The 20,030-nt window shown below is 44.8% G+C and overlaps 1 protein-coding gene across 1 annotated transcript; it reads right to left on the reverse strand.

Moving 5' to 3' along the window:
- Positions 1-269: 269 nt before the first annotated feature.
- rab2a (RAB2A, member RAS oncogene family) lies at positions 270-19,384 on the reverse strand. The gene is given in 8 exon segments (NM_001140033.1): positions 270-1,923; positions 3,130-3,198; positions 5,856-5,967; positions 6,419-6,511; positions 6,970-7,052; positions 10,853-10,920; positions 11,481-11,552; positions 19,207-19,384. Coding segments are annotated over 8 exon segments (639 nt in total). The 5' UTR covers positions 19,253-19,384; the 3' UTR covers positions 270-1,827.
- Between the last annotated feature and the right edge of the window lie 646 nt (positions 19,385-20,030).

A 20,030-nucleotide genomic window follows, 5' to 3' on the forward strand; every position in this document is an offset into this window, starting at 1 on the left:
GCGGTGATCATTTGGGAACGAAGCCTGAAATTCCAAAACTCCACACAGCTCTGAGGACATGCATTCTTTGTGTTTCACTTTATATATTGAGAAATCAAAGCTACAATACAGTATGGATCCATATATAATTGTTTCATTCATATACCAACACAGACACACAGAAAATAACTATAGGGGACCAGAGGTAAAATATCAATTCTAAAAAGTAAATTACAAAATGTACATTTTAAACATAGCAATTTTTTCCCCCACATGACAATCAAATGATATTTCAGTTTAGAATGTTTTATTATAGTTTATTGTGATAGCATTTTTCATTTTTAAGAAGAACCAACACAGCAAATAAATGTCGAGGGGGTCACATAGATACTCCAGGTTTGGCTTTTCCCGCGCCCCTCTGACGACAGACGAGATGTTCACCATAATATCTACTAACAGAACGCACAGCCAAAGAAAGCAAGGCTGTACAGAGCCACTCACAGACACCTACAGGAAAACGCTGCTCTGCACCGACGCTCCACAGCGGACTGCATGAAAAACAAATTCCTGAAGAGAAAAATATAGATATATGCAGGCTTGTATGTATAAATAGATATACGCAGGTTGTTTGTGTGTAAGGACACATGTATGCATTTAAGCATGCATGTACTGTCTAAATCTGTGTATGTATACATTTAGAGTATGCAATGTGTCTTTTAATGTAAGAATGTGTCTATGAGCATGTATAAGAATACGCAAAATGAAGTTACTGGAATGATTCCGCCGCAACCTGGTTATGTTTTTCTCCTATTTTCTTCTGCTTTCCCAATCTTTCCGTTAAGGCAAACAGCTGAGATCTCTTATCCGAGCAGAGGTGATCAAATTCTGGTATTTGTGGTTATTGAACACAGGTAAACACAAAATGTTGGCATTAAAATAGATAGATGCAGAATATTGAGCCAAAGTTTCTATACACAGTCATAGCAGATCTAGGGCACAGAGATAGAGAGGGGAGGGGGAAGGCAGGTGGCAGGACAAAAAGTAAATTAAGTAAAATATTATCTTAAAATGGTGTCAAAGCAGGTTTTTTTTTTTTTTTTTTAGCAATACTGTTGCAGTTTCAAGCTCTATTCGTACAGTATAGATGTTCCCAGCAAATTCATCAAAGAATTCTTGCTTGGTCAACACACACTAAAGCAAGAAAGGATAACTGTAACTATATATACACACAGAATGTGACTGATAAATACAGATTTAAAAGAGTCCTGCTTTTTTTTTTCCTTTTCTTCTTTTAACTTCACTTTAAACATGGCCGCTACTTCCGACACAGCTGTTTCTTTTATTTCAAACTTCGAGTTCACCCCACTTCCCCAAAGCTTTCTTTCTCCCACATGAAACCGATTAAAATACTATCGATGACCAACATTGTAGTGTTAAATACAATTAAGCTTTTAAGTCAAAAGGGAAGAAAAAAAAACGAAATCCTTACTTGGGAGTGAAAAAAAAAAGACGTGATCCACAACTGTCTGACAAATGTACAGATCGATATGATGAGCCCCAATCCTAAAGCACTCTGCCCGTTTTAACACAACAGTAACAACCTATCAATCTACAACCAAGACAGGCTCCAATGCGCTTATACAGGGGCATGTTTTGCACCAGGACCAGGGTACTTTAATGTGTTTTGCTTGGTATTTTTGACTGACAGACACCTAGTACACGATTAGACTCTCCATTGGCAAGGCTGTGGGGAGGGGTTAAGAAAATGTTAGTGAGCCCGACCAGTCCAGTAGAAACACAAGGGGCGGGGCAAGGTGGGGTGGTATGGGACAGAGGGGCGAGGGGTGTTCAGCAGCATCCCCCTCCGGCCTGTTGACCCCCCTGGCTACCGGAGAGAGTGGAGTTGGTGGTAGCGTGCTGGGGCCCGATCTTAATGCCGTTAGCCTGCCGAGACAAAACCACAACACAATGCAACCAGTTAGTGGATTCAGGCAGTCAGGAAAATGGATCGTGATGGTCAGGTGTGATTTGATGATTCAAGTTTGAGTGTTGTTTGTGTTTTTATGGGGTGGATGAATTGGACATCATAACAAGCAATATCAATGGTGACAAATTCTCTTTGGCTCACAGTCACAGTCCTTTGTGTGGGAGAGATGTGTACACACACACGCGCACACACACACTCAGCAGCAGCCAGCGGCACTTTCATCCATCGCACTGCTTTCATCTCCCCAGCCCTTCAGTGGCTGAAGAGAGCGCAGAGCGGCAGCACTCCACTGTGAGCCTGGGCTGCTGTGGTTTTCAGCAGTAGTAGTAGTAGCTCTTAAGGAAACTCTGCATCGCTCTAAATCAGATTTATAGTGTTAAGGGAAGAGGAGGTGGTGGAGGGGGTTTCTCACTACGTTTGCCAGTGAGCGTCAGGGATTCTAGCCAGGGCTTCCCCCTTCGTCAGTCAGCTGATGCGGTTTGGACCGTGTGCCTGGCCTCGTTTTTTTCTCTCTCCCCCCTTTTCTTTTTTTTACTCTTTCCTACTACTCTAATAAAAAGCATACCCAATGGCTGCTCAGGGGCTCGCCTCCTTCAGGCTGGCTGTAACCTTGTGGGATGTGAGGAATTTATGCGCTGGCCAGTAGCCAGGGCTAGCGGAGTGAGGGAAGGAGGGAGAGAGGGAGGGAGGGGAGAAAGGAGAAACGGAAGAACACACGGTGGAAGTTTTGCTTGGCAGACTGGAACCTGCTCTGCTTCTTCTCTCCCTCCTTTAGAGAAAGATGGAGTGTGGGCTGCTGCAAATAAGCCTCTGCCTCGAAATATGAAGCGCAGAGGACGCATCGTCTCGCAGAACTATGTGGCGACGTAATAGGTTTAGCTAGCGAACCCAATGGCTTTCTGGCCTTCAAAATGACCTTTGTTAGATGGGACTATATCCAACGGCTGTTCTGTAAAGGTGTTATCCTTATTTACGGCCTCTTCACTCGGTTTATGACGTGGGCTTAGGGCACTACAAAAGGAGCAAGGGCGTTTGACCACTTGCCCATACCTCAGTTGATGACTTATAACGAAAAAGCTAAGCTATGTCAAGAAGATGGTATTTGTCAAAGTTGCAGTGTACAAAATGGACACCAAAAGAGTTTCTCTATCATGTCAAATTACCTCATTGTTGATGTCGAAGACACCCTCCTGAATCTTCTCGTATATCTCCTTCGCTGTGTTGATGAATGCCTGAAAAGGAGACATAGCCAAATTAGTAAGGATCAGAGATAAAACCCATACAACACAAACTAGACATGACACTTAGATTAAAGAAACCAAGCCTCGGACCAATCAAACCATATAAACTCAGCAAAAAATTAAACATCCCTTTTTCAGGACACCGTCTTTGAAAGATAATTAGTAAAAATCCAAATGACTTCACAGATCTTCATTGTAAAGGGTTTAAACACTGTTTCCCATGCTTATTCAATGACCCATAAACAATTAATGAACATGCACCTGTGGAACGGTCGTTAAGACACAGCTTACAGACGGTAGGCAATTAAGGTCACAGTTATGAAAACTTAGGACACTAAAGAGGCCTTTCTACTGACTCTGAAAAACACCAAAAGAAAGATGCCCAGGGTCCCTGCTCATCTGCGTGAACGTGCCTTAGGCATGCGGACTACATGTGTGGCCAGGGCAATAAATTGCAATGTCCGTAGTGTGAGACACCTAAGACAGCGCTACAGGGCAACAGGACGGACAGCAGATTGTCCTCTCAGTGGCAGACCACGTGTAACAACACCTGCACAGGATCGGTACATCCGAACATCACCCCTTGCGGGACAGATACAGGATGGCAACAACTGCCCGAATTACACAAGGAATGCACAATCCCTCCATCAGTGCTCAGACTATCCGCAATAGGCTGAGAGAGGCTGGACTGCTGTAAGGCAGGTCCTCACCAGACATCACCGGCAACAACGTCGCCTACGGGCACAAACCCACCGTTGCTGGACCAGATAGGAACGGCAAAGTGTTCTTCCCTGACGAGTTGCGGTTGTCTCACCAGGGGTGATGGTCGGATTCACGTTTATCGTTGGAGGAATGAGCGTTACACCGAGGCCTGTACTCTGGAGCGGGATCGATTTGGAGGTGGAGGGTCCGTCATGGTCTGGGGCGGTGTGTCACAGCATCATCGGACTGAGCTTGTTGTCATTGCAGGCATTCGCAATGCTGTGCGTTACAGGGAAGACATCCTCCTCCCTCATGTGGTACCCTTCCTGTAGGCTCATCCTGACATGACCCTCCAGCATGACAATGCCACCAGCCATACTGCTCGTTCTGTGCGTGATTTCCTGCAAGACAGGAATGTCAGTCTTCTGCCATGGCCAACGAAGAGCCCGGATCTCAATCCCATTGAGCACGTCTGGGACCTGTTGTATCGGAGGGTGAGGGCTAGGGCCATTCCCCACAGAACTGCCCAGGAACTTGCAAGTGCCTTGGTGGAAGAGTAGGGTAACATCTCTGGAAAATCTGGTGCAGTCCATGAGGAGGAGATGCACTGCAGTACTTAATGCAGCTGGTGGCTACACCAGATTCTGACTGTTACTTTTGATTTTGACCCCCCCCCCTTTGTTCAGGGACACATTACTCAATTTATGTTAGTCACATGTCTGTGGAACTTGTTCAGTTTACATCTCAGTTGTTGAATCTTGTTATGTTCATATAAAACGCAGTTGACAGTGAGAGGACCTTTCTTTTTTTGCTGATAGATATAGATATATATAGATATATATAGATGTAGATATATGGTCTCGTTGACTGAATAAGCTCTAAAGAGTGGGATATACAGGAGTTTAGGATGAGAGGCATTAGCACGAGGCTCTGGCTTGTTGCCACAGAAAATCAATCTACAGCACTCCGCTGTAAGAACGACGCGAGCAGACGTATAAACAGAGAAAAATCATCAACTGTAATGATGAATTGGGCCTGTAGGATCGGTTTCTTTTTTGGTTGTACAGTACAAACATTCAAAGACCATTGAATTGGGAGTTTTAGCCTGAATTTACACCCTAGTTTAGGCCGTATAATCATAACCTTATGTACACCTCAAAAATGAGCCTAGGGCAGGGCCCCTCTCTACAGTAAATACTGAATGAAATTCATATTTTTAGCACGGAGTGAGTGAGGCCTACTGCGGAATCTGAAAACAAATGTCCACCTCAGCTCAGGAGGCCCGGCCTGGTCCTGTCTCTACCCTCCCTGCCTCTTCATGCATTAACATATTAAACAGCAACAGATGTTTCCCTCCGCCTGAGGCAGAGCGCCCCCACCTGGCCATAGAGACACAGGGCATAACCCAGGGACCCAGCATTAGCCTCAGCACAGGCAGAGAGCATCTCTCTCTTCATATAGTGCTTACCGTAGGGTCAATGGAATATAAAGAATGTCCACCCACCCACGTCTTCTAAAAGATGAGGCATGATTGGCTTTCAGCTGTCGCGGCGGACAGTGGAGCAGAGGGGGGAGGGGAGGTTATGAATATGGATGAGCTATAAGTGGGCGATGTACACGTCACGTCGCGGAGAGGGAGATGGAGGAGGAGAGGTATCGGGAGGATTCAGGGGACACTAATGAGACAAATTAATCATACCAGGGGTTTCTGCAGCAGGGAAGGGGGAAAGGCGGGGGGTTCTATAAACCAGTCTCTCCATGCCTTAAATCCTCAGAAAGAGTCTGGCTACCCAGCACGCTGGAGAACAGACGTGCATGTGTGCGTTGGTGTGTGTATTTGTCTGAGCAAGAAAGGGGGGGGTATATTAATGGGCAAACGTGTGAGTGTGAGAAAATGATGTTGACAACACACACACAATAAATAGCACAGTGTGAGCAGGAGGTACCTCTTCTACGTTGGATGCAGTCTTGGCGGAGGTCTCCATGAAGATGAGGCCGTGCTCTCTGGCAAAGGCCTCCCCCTCCTCCTTCTTCACCTCTCTCCTGGACTCCAGGTCACTATGGGGACAAAAAAAAAACACTTGATATATACAGTACCATAGACCTGCGTTACGCTAGTACGGTCTTGTGTTTTGCACCAAATGATCTGCTAATTCATTCTGTCACTTTTGCCAGTTAGGAGATATGTCATCTAACTAGAGGAGACAAGAGCACACAGAGGGAGCAGGGGCTGTGAAACTGGGTGGGCGCATTTCAATTGTCTAAAATGACTACTTTTTCCCTTTCCTTCATCAGCAATTATATCATAAAATTGACCCGGTGAAAGCAAATTACACAGTCAAGCATCCACCATTTTGATTTGACATCATCAATAGATCTGAAAGTGTAGGTTAAGAAGAGGAAATTAGGAAAGGGTGCCATTTCAGACTTTTGAGGCGCACCCCGTTTAGCCATGGCAACCATGACAGGGTTGTTCGGTAAATATGAGTGACAGGGAGATGAATCTGACCTCTTGTTCCCAATGAGCATGATGACCATGTTGGAGTTGGAATGTTGTCGAGCGTCCTCTAACCAGGTTGTCAAGTGGTTGAAGGTGTCCCTTCTGTAATAAAAGGAACATTGGAGCAACACTGAGCATAAGAACACAATACATTGTCCTTTCCTAGTAAACTAATGCATACAAACGTAATTCATTAGGTGAATGTAGGTCCCTTTTGGAACAACAAAAGTGGATCTACATGAGCATAATAAAGAACATTGGGCGGGAGACATTGCATTCAATTAAATCCCCAATGTATTATACAAACATCAATCTCAGTCGCTCTAACTACGGTTAAACTGAATTAGCTGGATAAGAGATTACTTTTCCTTTCCTCCTAAACAAATGCATTAAAAATACATCATTCTACCTTATTATTATTTTTATCTGTCAAGAGCAACAGTCATGACCTGAATCCTAAGGGAGGACCTTGAGTGAGGAAAGTTGACTTAGTTACCATAGGGGTCCTAGTGTTTATATAGAATGATGAGGCCTGGGAAGAAAATGGCCGCAAGACTGACCTTGTGATGTCGTACACTAGCAGGGCGCCGGCTGCCCCTCTGTAGTAGGACCGGGTGATTGAGCGGAAGGATTCTTGGCCGGCCTGAGAGAAAAAAAAACACAGAGACGCTCAGTTAAAGTAAAGACAGAGCTCAGCACTGAAGCACAGTAACTTATAGTTAAAGGGTACAAAGAAGAGCCAGCAGTAGCACAAAACAGTAGAAGCAGTAGTAGCAGGGTTAGGCTATTTTATGTTTGCGTCGTCTAGTGACGATCGTTTGACAGCCATTGTCGATGGTGACAACATCGTGATGTCACAAACGATGGTTTAGCATATTTGAATTTGACTACACCTCCGGAGTCCGCCAGCGCACAACAGCGCAGCGAACACACAGCAGGGCAAAACAGCAGTAGTAACTATCAATATAGTATCAACTCTTAAAAGGAGTCTTACTCCAAGTGCTCAAGGGTGTGTTGGGACAGACAAAATGCTACGGTGTCTGGTACACAGTATTACTAGGGTCAGGGGTTCTTCTGAGCCAAGGTTCTGAAAAACTCCTGGCTCTAGCAATGTTTTACTCATTCATGACATGCCTAGCCCCTACCCCACTCCTCCGGTCCAGGACCTCCCAGCCCCTACCCCACTCCTCCGGTCCAGGACCTCCCAGCCCCTACCCCACTCCTCCGGTCCAGGACCTCCCAGCCCCTACCCCACTCCTCCGGTCCAGGACCTCCCAGCCCCTACCCCACTCCTCCGGTCCAGGACCTCCCAGTCCCTACCCCACTCCTCCGGTCCAGGACCTCCCAGCCCCTACCCCACTCCTCCGGTCCAGGACCTCCCAGCCCCTACCCCACTCCTCCGGTCCAGGACTTCCTAGCCCCTACCCCACTCCTCCAGACCAGGCTTCCTAGCCCCTACCCCACTCCTCCAGACCAGGCTTCCTAGCCCCTACCCCACTCCTCCAGACCAGGCTTCCTAGCCCCTACCCCACTCCTCCGGTCCAGGCTTCCCAGTGCCTTTCCCTAATCCATACACATTCCTAACACAATAGAAATTCTCAACTAGAGCGCCATTATTCCAAAACCAAGCTTCCTGGTTTTCCCTCTGCAGCTAGGCAGAGCACAGGCAAGCCCCTGTCACAGAGTACAAAAGGCTCCTGTCTTTCTCTACGTCCCATCCCTGACTGACTGACTCCTCACAAACAAGGGGCCCACTATGTTCCACACAGCCCATAATATAACATGCTACCACTTTGGCCTATCACAACTCCCCGTTCTCTCGCTCGCCAGTCAGTGGTTGGTTTGTACAGCAGGCAGGCAGACAAGACCTGTCTATAGACACCATTGTCAGTGTTTGATAAGATGGCTTCCCTCTTCCCTGGATGGCTGCTGAGGACTATTGAGCCTGGATTTTCTCTACCTCATCTGTTCTGTTCTCTTCTGGCCTGGCAGCAGGTGAGTGCGAGCCAGGCAGCCAATGCTCCAACACATTTGAATTCAATAAGGCCCAGTCAGTCCCTCCGTTAGTCCGTGGCAACAGTCCCCCGAGGCAGCTGCTAACATTGGAGCTAATGGAGGCCATTGTGAATAAATGATGAATGACACTTTTATGCCTGCCATCTGCCAGAGCTCAAAGGTTACAGGAAGGCCAGAAATGCAGATTTTGTCTATTACATCACCCCCAGGGCAGGCAGTGCCTCCCGGCTCCTCCTCCTGTGCACACACACAGAGACACCCACACACTGATAAGGCTACACGGCCAGTACACACACCCTGTGTTTGATTGTGACTCTGTCTTGGTAGGGTGGACATGTGGTGGTCTGGGATGTAGGCTAAACCACAGCGAATTCTAACGGAAGGGATATTCATAATGGTGTGTTGAAAATACCTATAAGATTTTGTTAGGTTGATAACCAAAGTTCGAACCCGGGTCTCCAGATATTACATTTACGTCATTTAGCAGACACTCTTCTCCAGTGTGACTTACAGGAGCAATTAGGGTTATGTGCCCTGCTCAAGGGCACATCGGCAGATTTTTCACCTGGTCGGCTCGGGGATTCGAACCAGCGGCCTTTTGGTTAGTGACCGGTCCAACGCTCTTTAAACCACTAGGCTACCTTCTCTCTCAGCATTAACTTCTGCTGAATTACAGCCTTACCCTTTTCATCAACAAAAATGCACCCAAGTTACCACGTGGCCTAGAAAGTACACAGCAGCAGCAGGCACTACATCTGTGGCCCAGAAGGCCTCTCTAGGGCCTAGGACTCTACTACCACCACCCCCACCATCCATCAGCATTATTGCTGTGGGATTCTATTCTTATTAGTAGGGCTGTGTCTCCCCCCTACAGGCCAACATACATACTACACCAGGTCATCTCCTGCAGCGTTCATATTTTCTCAGCACTGCACAGGGAATAATCACCAACAGGGCACAATGAGAAACCTTAATTATCACTTCACACCTCAACCTTCACGTGTAAAACACCATTCAAAAACTCAAAATAGAAAACGTCACAAGGACATAGCTGAGAGACTATTTGAAAAGAGGGTGAAACGTGTCAACAGCCAACTGACATAATGCTGTTGTGTAGTCGCAGTCATCCTTTCCTTTGCAACATGTCCATGCTGACACATGCATGTCAGGGGGGGGGGAGAGAGAGCTAGTCCTGCTGTGCAAGAGTCCATTAGGGAGATACCCCATATTGGATCTAATATGTAAGACTATTTTAATGCTGTATGTGTTGAAGAGTTCAGAGAAGAAAAAAAAACATAATAGACTTGTCTTGTTAGACTTGGTGGGTTATATTGGGTGAATTACACACTGAGTGGGTGCCACTCATACGACATGGATGTGATCGTCACTACGTGGAAAACCTTTATCACTTTGATGATAAGATACATTAATGTACGAGTACTGTTTTTGTACTAATGATTACAGTTTACTCCTCATAAGTGCAATTCAGATAAGTTACAATTCCATTTAACTGTATCTGGACAGTATAATACTAGCTACATTTAGGGTGTCCAATAAATAAATTAATAATAAAAAAACACTGACCAATTTGTAAAATAATAATAATCCTTTCAACATTTTTATCCTTGTAGGATGACCAAGATCAGGGTGACAATTTTTTTTTAAGTGGTAAAAACAGGAAAATAGCATTGCGTCGTCTAGGCTGGACGCTGTGCGAGAATTAAGGCCAATTGACAGGCTCCCCGTTGAACTCGTCATCGTTCTTCTCGAACACGGAGGACGTAAAACAATAGGAGGTAAGACTGATATCGATTGAGACATTACATATTTTACTATACGCTTTTCATTAATGTGAAATTCCTGTTCATTTTCGATAACGTCTCACAAAAACAAGTGTATGTCTGAAATGTCAATGGAACACTGAGCGTACCGCAAGTTTTCTATTTTCAAAGCCTTTTACTATTAATTCCACTCACGTCATGTTATTGTTGCGACCCGCAGAAACAACTTCGCAGACGACCGCTACATGTAAAAATCCTCAAAAGTTGCTGCGAGAACGCGGCACCGCTCTGCCAATAGAACTTGTACTTATTATCGGACTTATTAGGTTACAAAATCCGACTTTTTGGATATAACGTTAATGAATCATATTTGTCTTGGTAAATGTGTTTATAACATAAGTGAAATGACCAAAGCGTTTGTTGAGCCACTCTGGGCAGAGTGGGTGGACATTAACACATTTTTCTTAATCGTTCCTGACAACTGGACGCTATCACAAACAGTCCCAAGGCGTTGCATAACGCCAATTTCAGTTGCACAACGTTTTGAAATAGAGTGCTACACGGTGCCCTAATGAATACCACAAAGGAGTCGACTGTATTCAGGTAAAATCTCATCTGTTAATGTGGTACGGGGAAAGTATCTTACCGTGTCCCATATCTGCAGCTTGATCTGTTTGCCGTCTATAGTGATCATCCGCGCCCCAAACTCCACACCTGGGAAAGACACCCACCACCACCAGGTTACACAATCAGTCTACAACTCTACATGAAAACACGGAGTTGGTCCAGGAGTTTTTCCATGACCACGTGATCTGAGCAGATTTTTTTTTATAAATGGGCCCTAGTTCTAGGCTAGTATTTCATGGTCAGGAAAAAGTCCTGGTCTTAACCATAAGCTAGATACCAGCTTCCACCACAAATACGCCCTGGCTAAAAGCCTATGGTGCATCACGGTTACACCAGAGATAGTGTAGTAGATCAGACACTGGCCAAACCGGTAGACATTAAATCATATTAAAATGCTAATACATCTAGCTCTCTCCTAATGCCAACACATCTCCCTCATCTTCACAGGTTAGACCAGAGGCGAGGGATGAAAATCCTTAAGAAATGAATTAATACGGTGATGGGATCTGAGCGGAATGCTGAGATGATTTAATTGAGGTCCCTCCAGTGCATCTAGGCAGTGCATCTAGGCAGGATACATTTTAAATCCCAGTCGGTCATTAAACGTTATAATGAATAATGACATGTGTGATATAAAGGAGTCTTACCGATAGTGAGGTCATGCACCGGCTGAAACCGCTTGTCTGTGAACTGTAATAATAGGCATGATTTCCCAACACCTGCAAAACAAACAACATGCACGGTTAAACAGAGGCACACACACGAACAAATAGGTAACATTCTACAGTAAGGAAATTACACAGACTCACATTTTTCACTTTAAAATGTCAAAGTTTAACAAACCATACAACTATGCACAATTTTTTGTTTTTGTACTTCACCCCTTTTTCTCCTTAATATCCAACTAGCAGTTACAGTCTAGTCCCATCGCTGCAAATCCCCTACCGACTCAGGAGAGGCGAAGGTCGAGAGCCTTGCGTCCTCAGAAACACGACCCAGCCAAGCCCCACTGCTTCCTGACACACTGCTTGCTCAATCCGGAAGCCAGCCGCACCAATGTGTTGGAGGAAACGCCGTACAACTGGAGACCGGAATTAGCGTGCAGGCTCCCGGCCCGCCACAAGGAGTCGCTAGAGCGCAATGGGACAAGGACATCCTGGCCGGCCAAACCCCCCTAACCCGGGCGACGCTTAGCCAATTGTGCCTTATGGGTCTCCCGATTGCGGCCGGCTGCAACAGCCCGGGATCGAACCTGGGTCTGTAGTGATGCAGTGCCTTAGACCGCTGCACCACTCGGGAGGCTGCACAAGGACTACTTTTAACAATTCTGACAGAACATTAGACAAAAACACATTCAGTGTAAGAACAGTGAAGATGCAAAGTTTGGTAACAAAATGAGTTTATTCTATCACCAAACTTAATGTGTACCGGTTTGGCCAGTGTCTGCACTGTTTGGCAGACATTTTAAAGTGAAAAATCTGAGTCTCAGGGTAATTCCTTTACTGTGGAATTGCCCACGACTAACATTACCTAGTCACATACACACACTCTCTGTAAAACCAACCACTAGTCAGCTGTACCTGTGCCAAAAAAGCGTGTCCTTTATAAATAGTGAACCAACAGGTTTTCAGCGCTTTTATTTCCACGACTGATCAAAACTCAGACATAGTGAGCAATATTTTTGGAAGATCAAATCGCAAAACATATAGCATTGTGAGAATTGTTTTATTTCACCTTTATTTATCCAGGTAGGCCAGTGAAAGAGGTGTTGGCTTTGGGGATGACCAGTGAAATACACCTGCTGGAGCACATGCTACTGGTGGGTGTTGCTATGGCGACCAGTGAACTGAGATAAGGCGGAGCTTTACCTAGCAAAGACTTATAGATGACCTGGAGCCAGTGGGTTTGGTGACAAATATGTAGCGAGGACCAGCCAACGAGAGCATACAGGTCGCAGTGGTGGGTAGTATATGGGGCTTTGGTGACAAAACGGATGGCACTGTGATAGACTGCATCCAATTTACTGAGTACAGTGTTGAAGGCTAATTTGTAAATGACATCGCCGAAGTCAAGGATCGGTAGGATAGTCAATTTTACGAGGGTATGTTTGGCAGTATGAGTGAAGAATGCTTTGTTGCGAAATAGGAAGCCAATTCTAGATTTAACTTTGGATTGGAGATGTTTGATGTGAGTCTGGAAGGAGAGTTTACAGTCTAACCAGACACCCAGGTATTTGTAGTTGTCCACGTATTCTAAGTCAGAACCGTCCAGAGTAGTGATGCTGGACGGGCGGGCGGGTGCGAGCAGGGATCGGTTGAAGAGCATGCATTTAGTTTTACTAGTATTTAAGAGCAGTTGGAGGCCACAGAAGGAGTGTTGTATGGCATTGAAGCTCGTTTGGAGGTTTGTTAGCACAGTATCCAAAGAAGGGCCAGATGTATACAGGATGGTGTCGTCTACGTAGAGGTGGATCAAAGAATCACCTGCAGCAAGAGCGACATCATTGATATATACAGAGAAAAGAGTCAGCCCAAGAATTGAATCCTGTGGCACCCCCATGGAGACTGCCAGAGGTCCGGACAACAGGCCCTCCGATTTGACACACTGAACTCTATCAGAGAAGTAGTTAGTGAACCAGGCAAGGCAGTCATTAGAGAAACCAAGGCTGTTGAGTCTGCCGATAAGGATACGGTGATTGACAGAGTCGAAAGCCTTGGCCAGGTCGATGAAGACGGCTGCACAGTACTGTCTTTTATCGATGGCGGTTACGATATCGTTTAGTACCTTGATCGTGGCTGAGAAAGTCAGGGTAGGATGGATATAGGTCTAACAGTTTGGGTCTAGAGTGTCTCCACCTTTGAAGAGGGGGGATGACCGCGGCCGCTTTCCAATCAATCACAATACATATCGTATCGGCACCTAAGTATCGTGATAATATCGTATTGTGAAGTCCCTGAATCTCTTTAATTTGACGTTAGACAGAGTAATAGAAAGAGATTAAAATGTCAGACTGTATCGGGCCCTACAGCCCTCTGACTACACCCCCACAATGGTAGAGAAGCTCAGTCAGTCCGGCTGGAGCCTCGCTCTAGTTAGCATATCAAGAGGCTTCTGGCACATGGCTGGTCAAACAGGTAGAATTCTGATTATCAACGCCAGTAACGCATGACAGAGGATGCTTAAAACCACTGATTCAGGGTCAGATATTATTTCATGCCCTCAATGGTTCAGTTTGGGAGTGGGATAGTGTTATCTGATCTTAGATCTGGGATTAAGAAGAACGATCTATTCCAAGATTATTTCTTCAGAAGGATCTATATCAGAGGCCATGTCAACATGATGAGGACGCTCCTGATATGGATAAAATGGCCGGCCCTAATGTCAACCCACAAAATGTCAAATGCCACAACTCATGAGGTTGTTTGGTGTGATGAAATCAAGATACTCATAGGTAGCACTGACCATAATGAATGCAAAAATGTGGCTAAATCAACTTCTCACAAAGTAGACTCAAGGCCTAAATATAATGTGTGACGTGCTCCTGTGAGAGAAAATAATAAAACGTGACCGTGAAACACACCGCCAAACAGTGGAGGGGGGGGACCTGTGAAAACCTGTGTGCTGCACCGCATGGTTACAACGCAAACAGGTAGGGCCGGGACGATACCAGTATAGCAATACTCGTTAGTATTGTGGATTTAACTTCTTTAGGAAAACAGACCTAATGTTGGAAACAAACGTCATTATGTTGTCATCCAGAGTCACATTAATTTATTTTCCAAGATATAGAACACAATATTTTACATACAGCAGGTTTTTGAGACCAAAGAGTTTGGTCTGCTTCGTATTTTCATTTTTTGCAATGGAAAACATATTGCGACGATACTGGTATCGTCAAAGCCCTTCAAACAGGTGAAACCTTCAGGACACCAGAGAAGGCTTTCATTAGTGTTTCTATGGGTTACCACTGCCGTTGCTAAGCAGGGGAGCCAGGGTGATGGAAGACACCATGAGAAGGATGTACAGAAACAACAAAGCAAAGTCACCATTACACAACGTTACCATGCACCTGCTAGCCAATCAGCCTCTAGCTCTGAATAGACGTGTGCATGTGGTTCTTTAGGGGTCAGGTCATTATCGTTAAAAACAAACAGTGGTACTGCTCATTCAATTAGACCGGCCTGCCAAATCAAAGATTAGCCTAAGCAAGCTTTAGGCTAATTGCTATGTTGGAAATAATGAGATGAGCACATCATACTTTGAGGTGTGATTCTATCTAGGGTTCTGTGGTGCATATGGTTCTTTCAAAACAGCTGTTGCTTTTTCATGATAGGCCTATATTTTATTTAACCTTCAACTAGTCATTGTAAGCTAATTATTATTTACAAAGACAGCCTACGGCGGCCAAACCCTAAACCGGACGAGGCTGGGCCAATTGTGCACCGCCCTATGGGGCTCCCAATCACGGCTGGTGGTGATACAGCCTGGAATCGAACCAGGGTGTGTAGTGACACCTCTAGCACTGAGATGCAGTGCCTTATACCGCTGCGCCACTTGGGAACCCCCTATATGCTAGGAAGCATTTAATTGTACTATGTGTATTATGTGCATATGACAAATAAAATGTCACTCATTGAAATACTGCATTTGATTTGGCACTGATGTGAAAATAAACCGTTTCCTTTTCATCCAGGTGAAAATACTAGGTTATGCAGGCTGAGAAAAACAATCATATTTTTGGACAGAAGGGAATTCTCCACCATCACCTTATCTAGCCTAGTAAACAACAACAGGATATATCTAACAGCTCCAACAGCTAGGACAGCCATACCTAAACTGCAGCCATGTAGAATGGGAATGAGCAATATGATAGCTTGGGTTGCAGGTGCTCACATGATGGCCCACAGTGAAGCTAGGGGATGACAGGTCTGTGGTGTTGCAACTGGACTGTTTACTGCTAGGCCTAGTATCAGAGGCAGAGAGGACAGCAGGAGCGATATCTGCTCCCAGCATGCTCTGTCTTTCAGAGAGGGGAAAACTCCTATTTATAGATGTTTAATGATTGAGCAGTGTAATTTGGAGTTTCTGACTGGGAAAGAAATATTTCCCAGATGCTGAGGTCTAGCCGTTAAATTATTTTTGCACAGAAAGTGACATGGGCCTAGGCTACTTAAAAAGTGGACAGAATATAGAGCTGGGACGATAAACCTAAAATGATTGGCACCAACCATACCCATCACTTATCGCAGACATTTTGCTGCTATCGTTTATGACGATAATTACCCTATACTAGAGAAATGTGAAGTTTGCTAATATGGGTGATTGTTAATGGGACAATTGACGGCTACAACCATCAAACCAATAGTAATAGTTTAAAGGATGTGGTGCACATTGTTATAAACGTATCGTTCTATTTATCGTTATCGTATTAATCCAGGCAATTTACACAACATGACCAAAAGTATGTGGACACCTGCTCATCAAACATCTCATTCCAAAATCATGGGCATTAATATGGAGTTGGTCCCCCCTTTGCTGGTATAACAGCCTCCACTCTTCTGGGAAGGCTTTCCACTAGATGTTGGAACATTGCTGTGCGCGACTTGCTTCCATTCAACCACAAGAGCATTAGTGAGGTCGGGCACTGATGTTGGGCGATTAGGCCTGGCTTGCAGTCGATGTTCCAATTCATCTCAAAGGTGTTTATGGTCAGGGCACTGTGCAGGCAAGTTCTTCTACACCGATCTCTACAAGCCCTTTCTGTACAGACCTCACTTTCTTCACAAGGGCATTGTTGGAAGCACAGAATCGTCTAGAATGTCATTGTAGGCTGCGGCGTTAAGATTTCCCTTTACTGGAACTAAGCGGCCTAGCCCAAACCATGAAAAACAGCCTCAGACCATTATTCCTCCTCCACCAAACTTTACAGCTGCACTATGCAGTCGGGTAGGTAGCGTTCTCCTGGCATCCACCAAACCCAGATTCAGCCGTTGTACTGCCAGATGGTGAAGCATGATTCATCACTCCAGAGAACACGTTACCACTGCTCCAGAGAGCAATGGTGCTGAGCTTTACACCACTCCAGCTGATGGCATTGCGCATGGCAATCTTAAGCTTGTGTGCGACTGCTCAGCCATGGAAACCCATTTCACGAAGCTCCCGACGAACAGTTCTTGTCCTGACGTTGCTTCCAGAGGCAGTTTGTAATCCTGTAGTGAGTGTTGCAACTGAGGACATACGATTTTTACATGCTACGGGCTTCAGCACTTGGCGGGCCCATTCTGTGAGCTTGTGAGGCCTACCACCTTGCGGCTGAAGTGTTGTTGCTCCTATATATTTCCACTTCACAATAATAACACTTACAGTTGACCGGGCAGCTCTAGCAGGGTAGACATTTGACAAAGCGACTTGTTGGAAAGGTGGCATCCTATGACGTTGCCACGTTGAAAGTCACTGAGCTCTTCAGTAAGGCCATTCTACTGCCAATGTTTGTCTACGGAGATTGCATGGCTGCGTGCTAAATTTTATACACCCATCAGCCGAATTTGAAGGCGTGTCCACATTCGTTTGTATATATAGTGTATCGCAATATAGATTTTTGTCCATATCGCCCAGCTCTTACAGAACATTCTTAAATAGTCTTCCCCAATAGTAACACACGTGCCTAAATTATAACTATACCACCCAACTAATCTCACGTTACATGACAGGCATTACTGATTCTGGTCAAATTCATCATTAGACAAATGGAGTATGTGAATTCTTAGTCCATGACAGCAATAGTATTTAGAAGTAGGGCTTTGAGTTTTTTTTCTGTTAACTAAAAACTCATGGCCCTAGTTTCTGGTCAGGAAACTCTAGTAATGAGTAATTACACTAATAAATGTAAGGAGTAGGCCTAACTCTCCTGGATGTAGGCTAGTCTGGAAAATAATGCACTGACAGATTTGTACTACTCCTAAATGCTAACCTCTGAGATTTGGGTTGGTAATGACATTTCATGTTTTGAAACAAGCATCATATGATATGCTGTCAGCAAATACTTCAAAGTCAAATTCTTCCCTTTCATCTTAGAGAAATGCAGGGGCTCAAGCTGGTAAATCTGTTATTGGCTTTCCTGGGTGCAGGATACACTTCCCTTCCCTGATACTTTTAAACGGAGTAAATCAGTAGATTGTTACTTTTAAAAGACCTCATACACCATTGAATGTACAGGCCTTAGTGATCAATCAGTAAAGAGATGGAAGTCATAGCATCACTCCCTGTGGACTTGAGATACCAAAATGGTTACAGGTACACATAACATCAGGTGGACCAGCTGCATGTGTTTATTTCTCAGCATCATAGACTGACATTCTCTCTAGCCAGAGACATGTTACCTTGAACTATCTCAGTATATATTTTGCCCTGGGCAAAATGCTGAGCTATTAGGCTATTTCAACAAGGATCAGTGTTGAGCTGTTAAGCAACAGATTAATAATAACACTGATCTAACCAAATAAAACGAAGTAGCACATAGCTAACGTGAGTTGCACTGTTATTGATAAACAAGTACCTGCGTTGCCTGCTAAGTCAACCTACGGGAAGATGATATATGCTTGCTTTGGCAGCATCCACGATATTTCTTCGGTTACCGTTCTAGACCTCGTCTAACAACAACACATGACAGCAAACTGCGTAACATTATTGACACAGTACCCGTGTATGAGTACATTATGTCAGTTAAAAGACCATGAAAGCCTAGACCGCTACTGTAAAACCCTGGCCATGGAGGAGGCCGTAGGAAACCGTACCAAAACTCTGTAAAACGCCATTTCGAGGGAGAGGGGACTTGTGGCCTTGTTTTGTGGCTCAGAGATATACGTTACAAGCTCGCAAAAAAAACAGAAAGCCCAAAACATGGATGTGAATGAGTCCAAAGGGGCTGACATGGTCTGTGCAAGCACCCATGTCGTTTAAGTGCTGTCAAATTAGATAACTGTTGTTAATGTCGCTGTAAACAGCTAACGTTAGATACAGCTAGCTAACCAACGACATTAGCCTAGGCTAGTTAGCATTGTTAGCTTAGCATCCCACTCTCACAATACAAAGCGGAAAGACAATAGGCCGTCAGCTTGGTGTTTTCAACAGTTGCTAAATTAGCACACCAGCACAAACTGTGCGATGTGGTGGAAAATAATGTTTTCTTTTTCACGTTAAAGACAAGATAATGACATACTATTAACGCTGTTAGCAAGCGAGAAATATATATGTCATCCCACCCCTTGCGTCTCCGCTTTTACCACGTCACTGGACTCTCCACCACTGCGGAAATAAAAGATAGCGGTTAACGTTAGCTGTCGTTAGCAATCTTTGCTACCAGTGAATACTTACCCGTGTCTCCGATAATGATGTATTTGAAGAGGTACGCATATGCCATGGCCACTGGGTCCTGTGTCAACCTGCCTCGGCCGTTTACTGTGGCTTCGCTACTTAAAACTGTATGACAATTGTCTATGTAACCGTCTCGGTAATCGTTATTGCGTTTCCTTGCTAGCCTTCTTTCTCTCTTCAAAGGGAAGGAACAATAAACACTTCCAAGCCTCTGCTGACGACGTCATATGTTCCGCCCTCGCCACGCACGCAAGAAAAAAGAAGATTATTTTGCCCCCGGAAGTCCGTCAACTTGCCCTCACCACCCAGTTCTTCTTTTTCTTCTTCTTTGGTATAATGGCGTTACCATAACCATTTGCCACTAACAGTTTTTTATTAAATATTATGTCACTTAGAATACTTTTTTTTTTTTATCTCAATCTCAAATCAAATCAAATGTTATTGGTCATACACATGGTTATCAAATCACATTTTATTGGTCACATACACATGGTTAGCAGATGTTATTGTCAGTGTAGCGAAATGCTTGTAAAAATTATTAAAGTGACTAGTGTTCCATTTATTAAAGTGGCCAATGATTTCAAGTCTGTATGTAGGCAGCAGCCTCTCTGTGTTAATGATGGCTGTTTAACAGTCTGATGGCCTTGAGATAGAAGCTGTCCCAGCTTTGATGCACCTGTACTGACCTCGCCTTCTGGATGGTAGCGGGGTTAACAGGCAGTGGCTCGGGGGGATGTTGTCCTTGATGATCTTTTTGGCCTTCCTGTGACATCGGGTGCTGTAGGTGTCCTGGAGGGCAGGTAGTTTACCCCCGTGATGCATTG

This window comes from Salmo salar, chromosome ssa14 (genome assembly GCF_905237065.1).
Source record: "Salmo salar chromosome ssa14, Ssal_v3.1, whole genome shotgun sequence".
Lineage (NCBI taxonomy): Eukaryota > Metazoa > Chordata > Actinopteri > Salmoniformes > Salmonidae > Salmo > Salmo salar.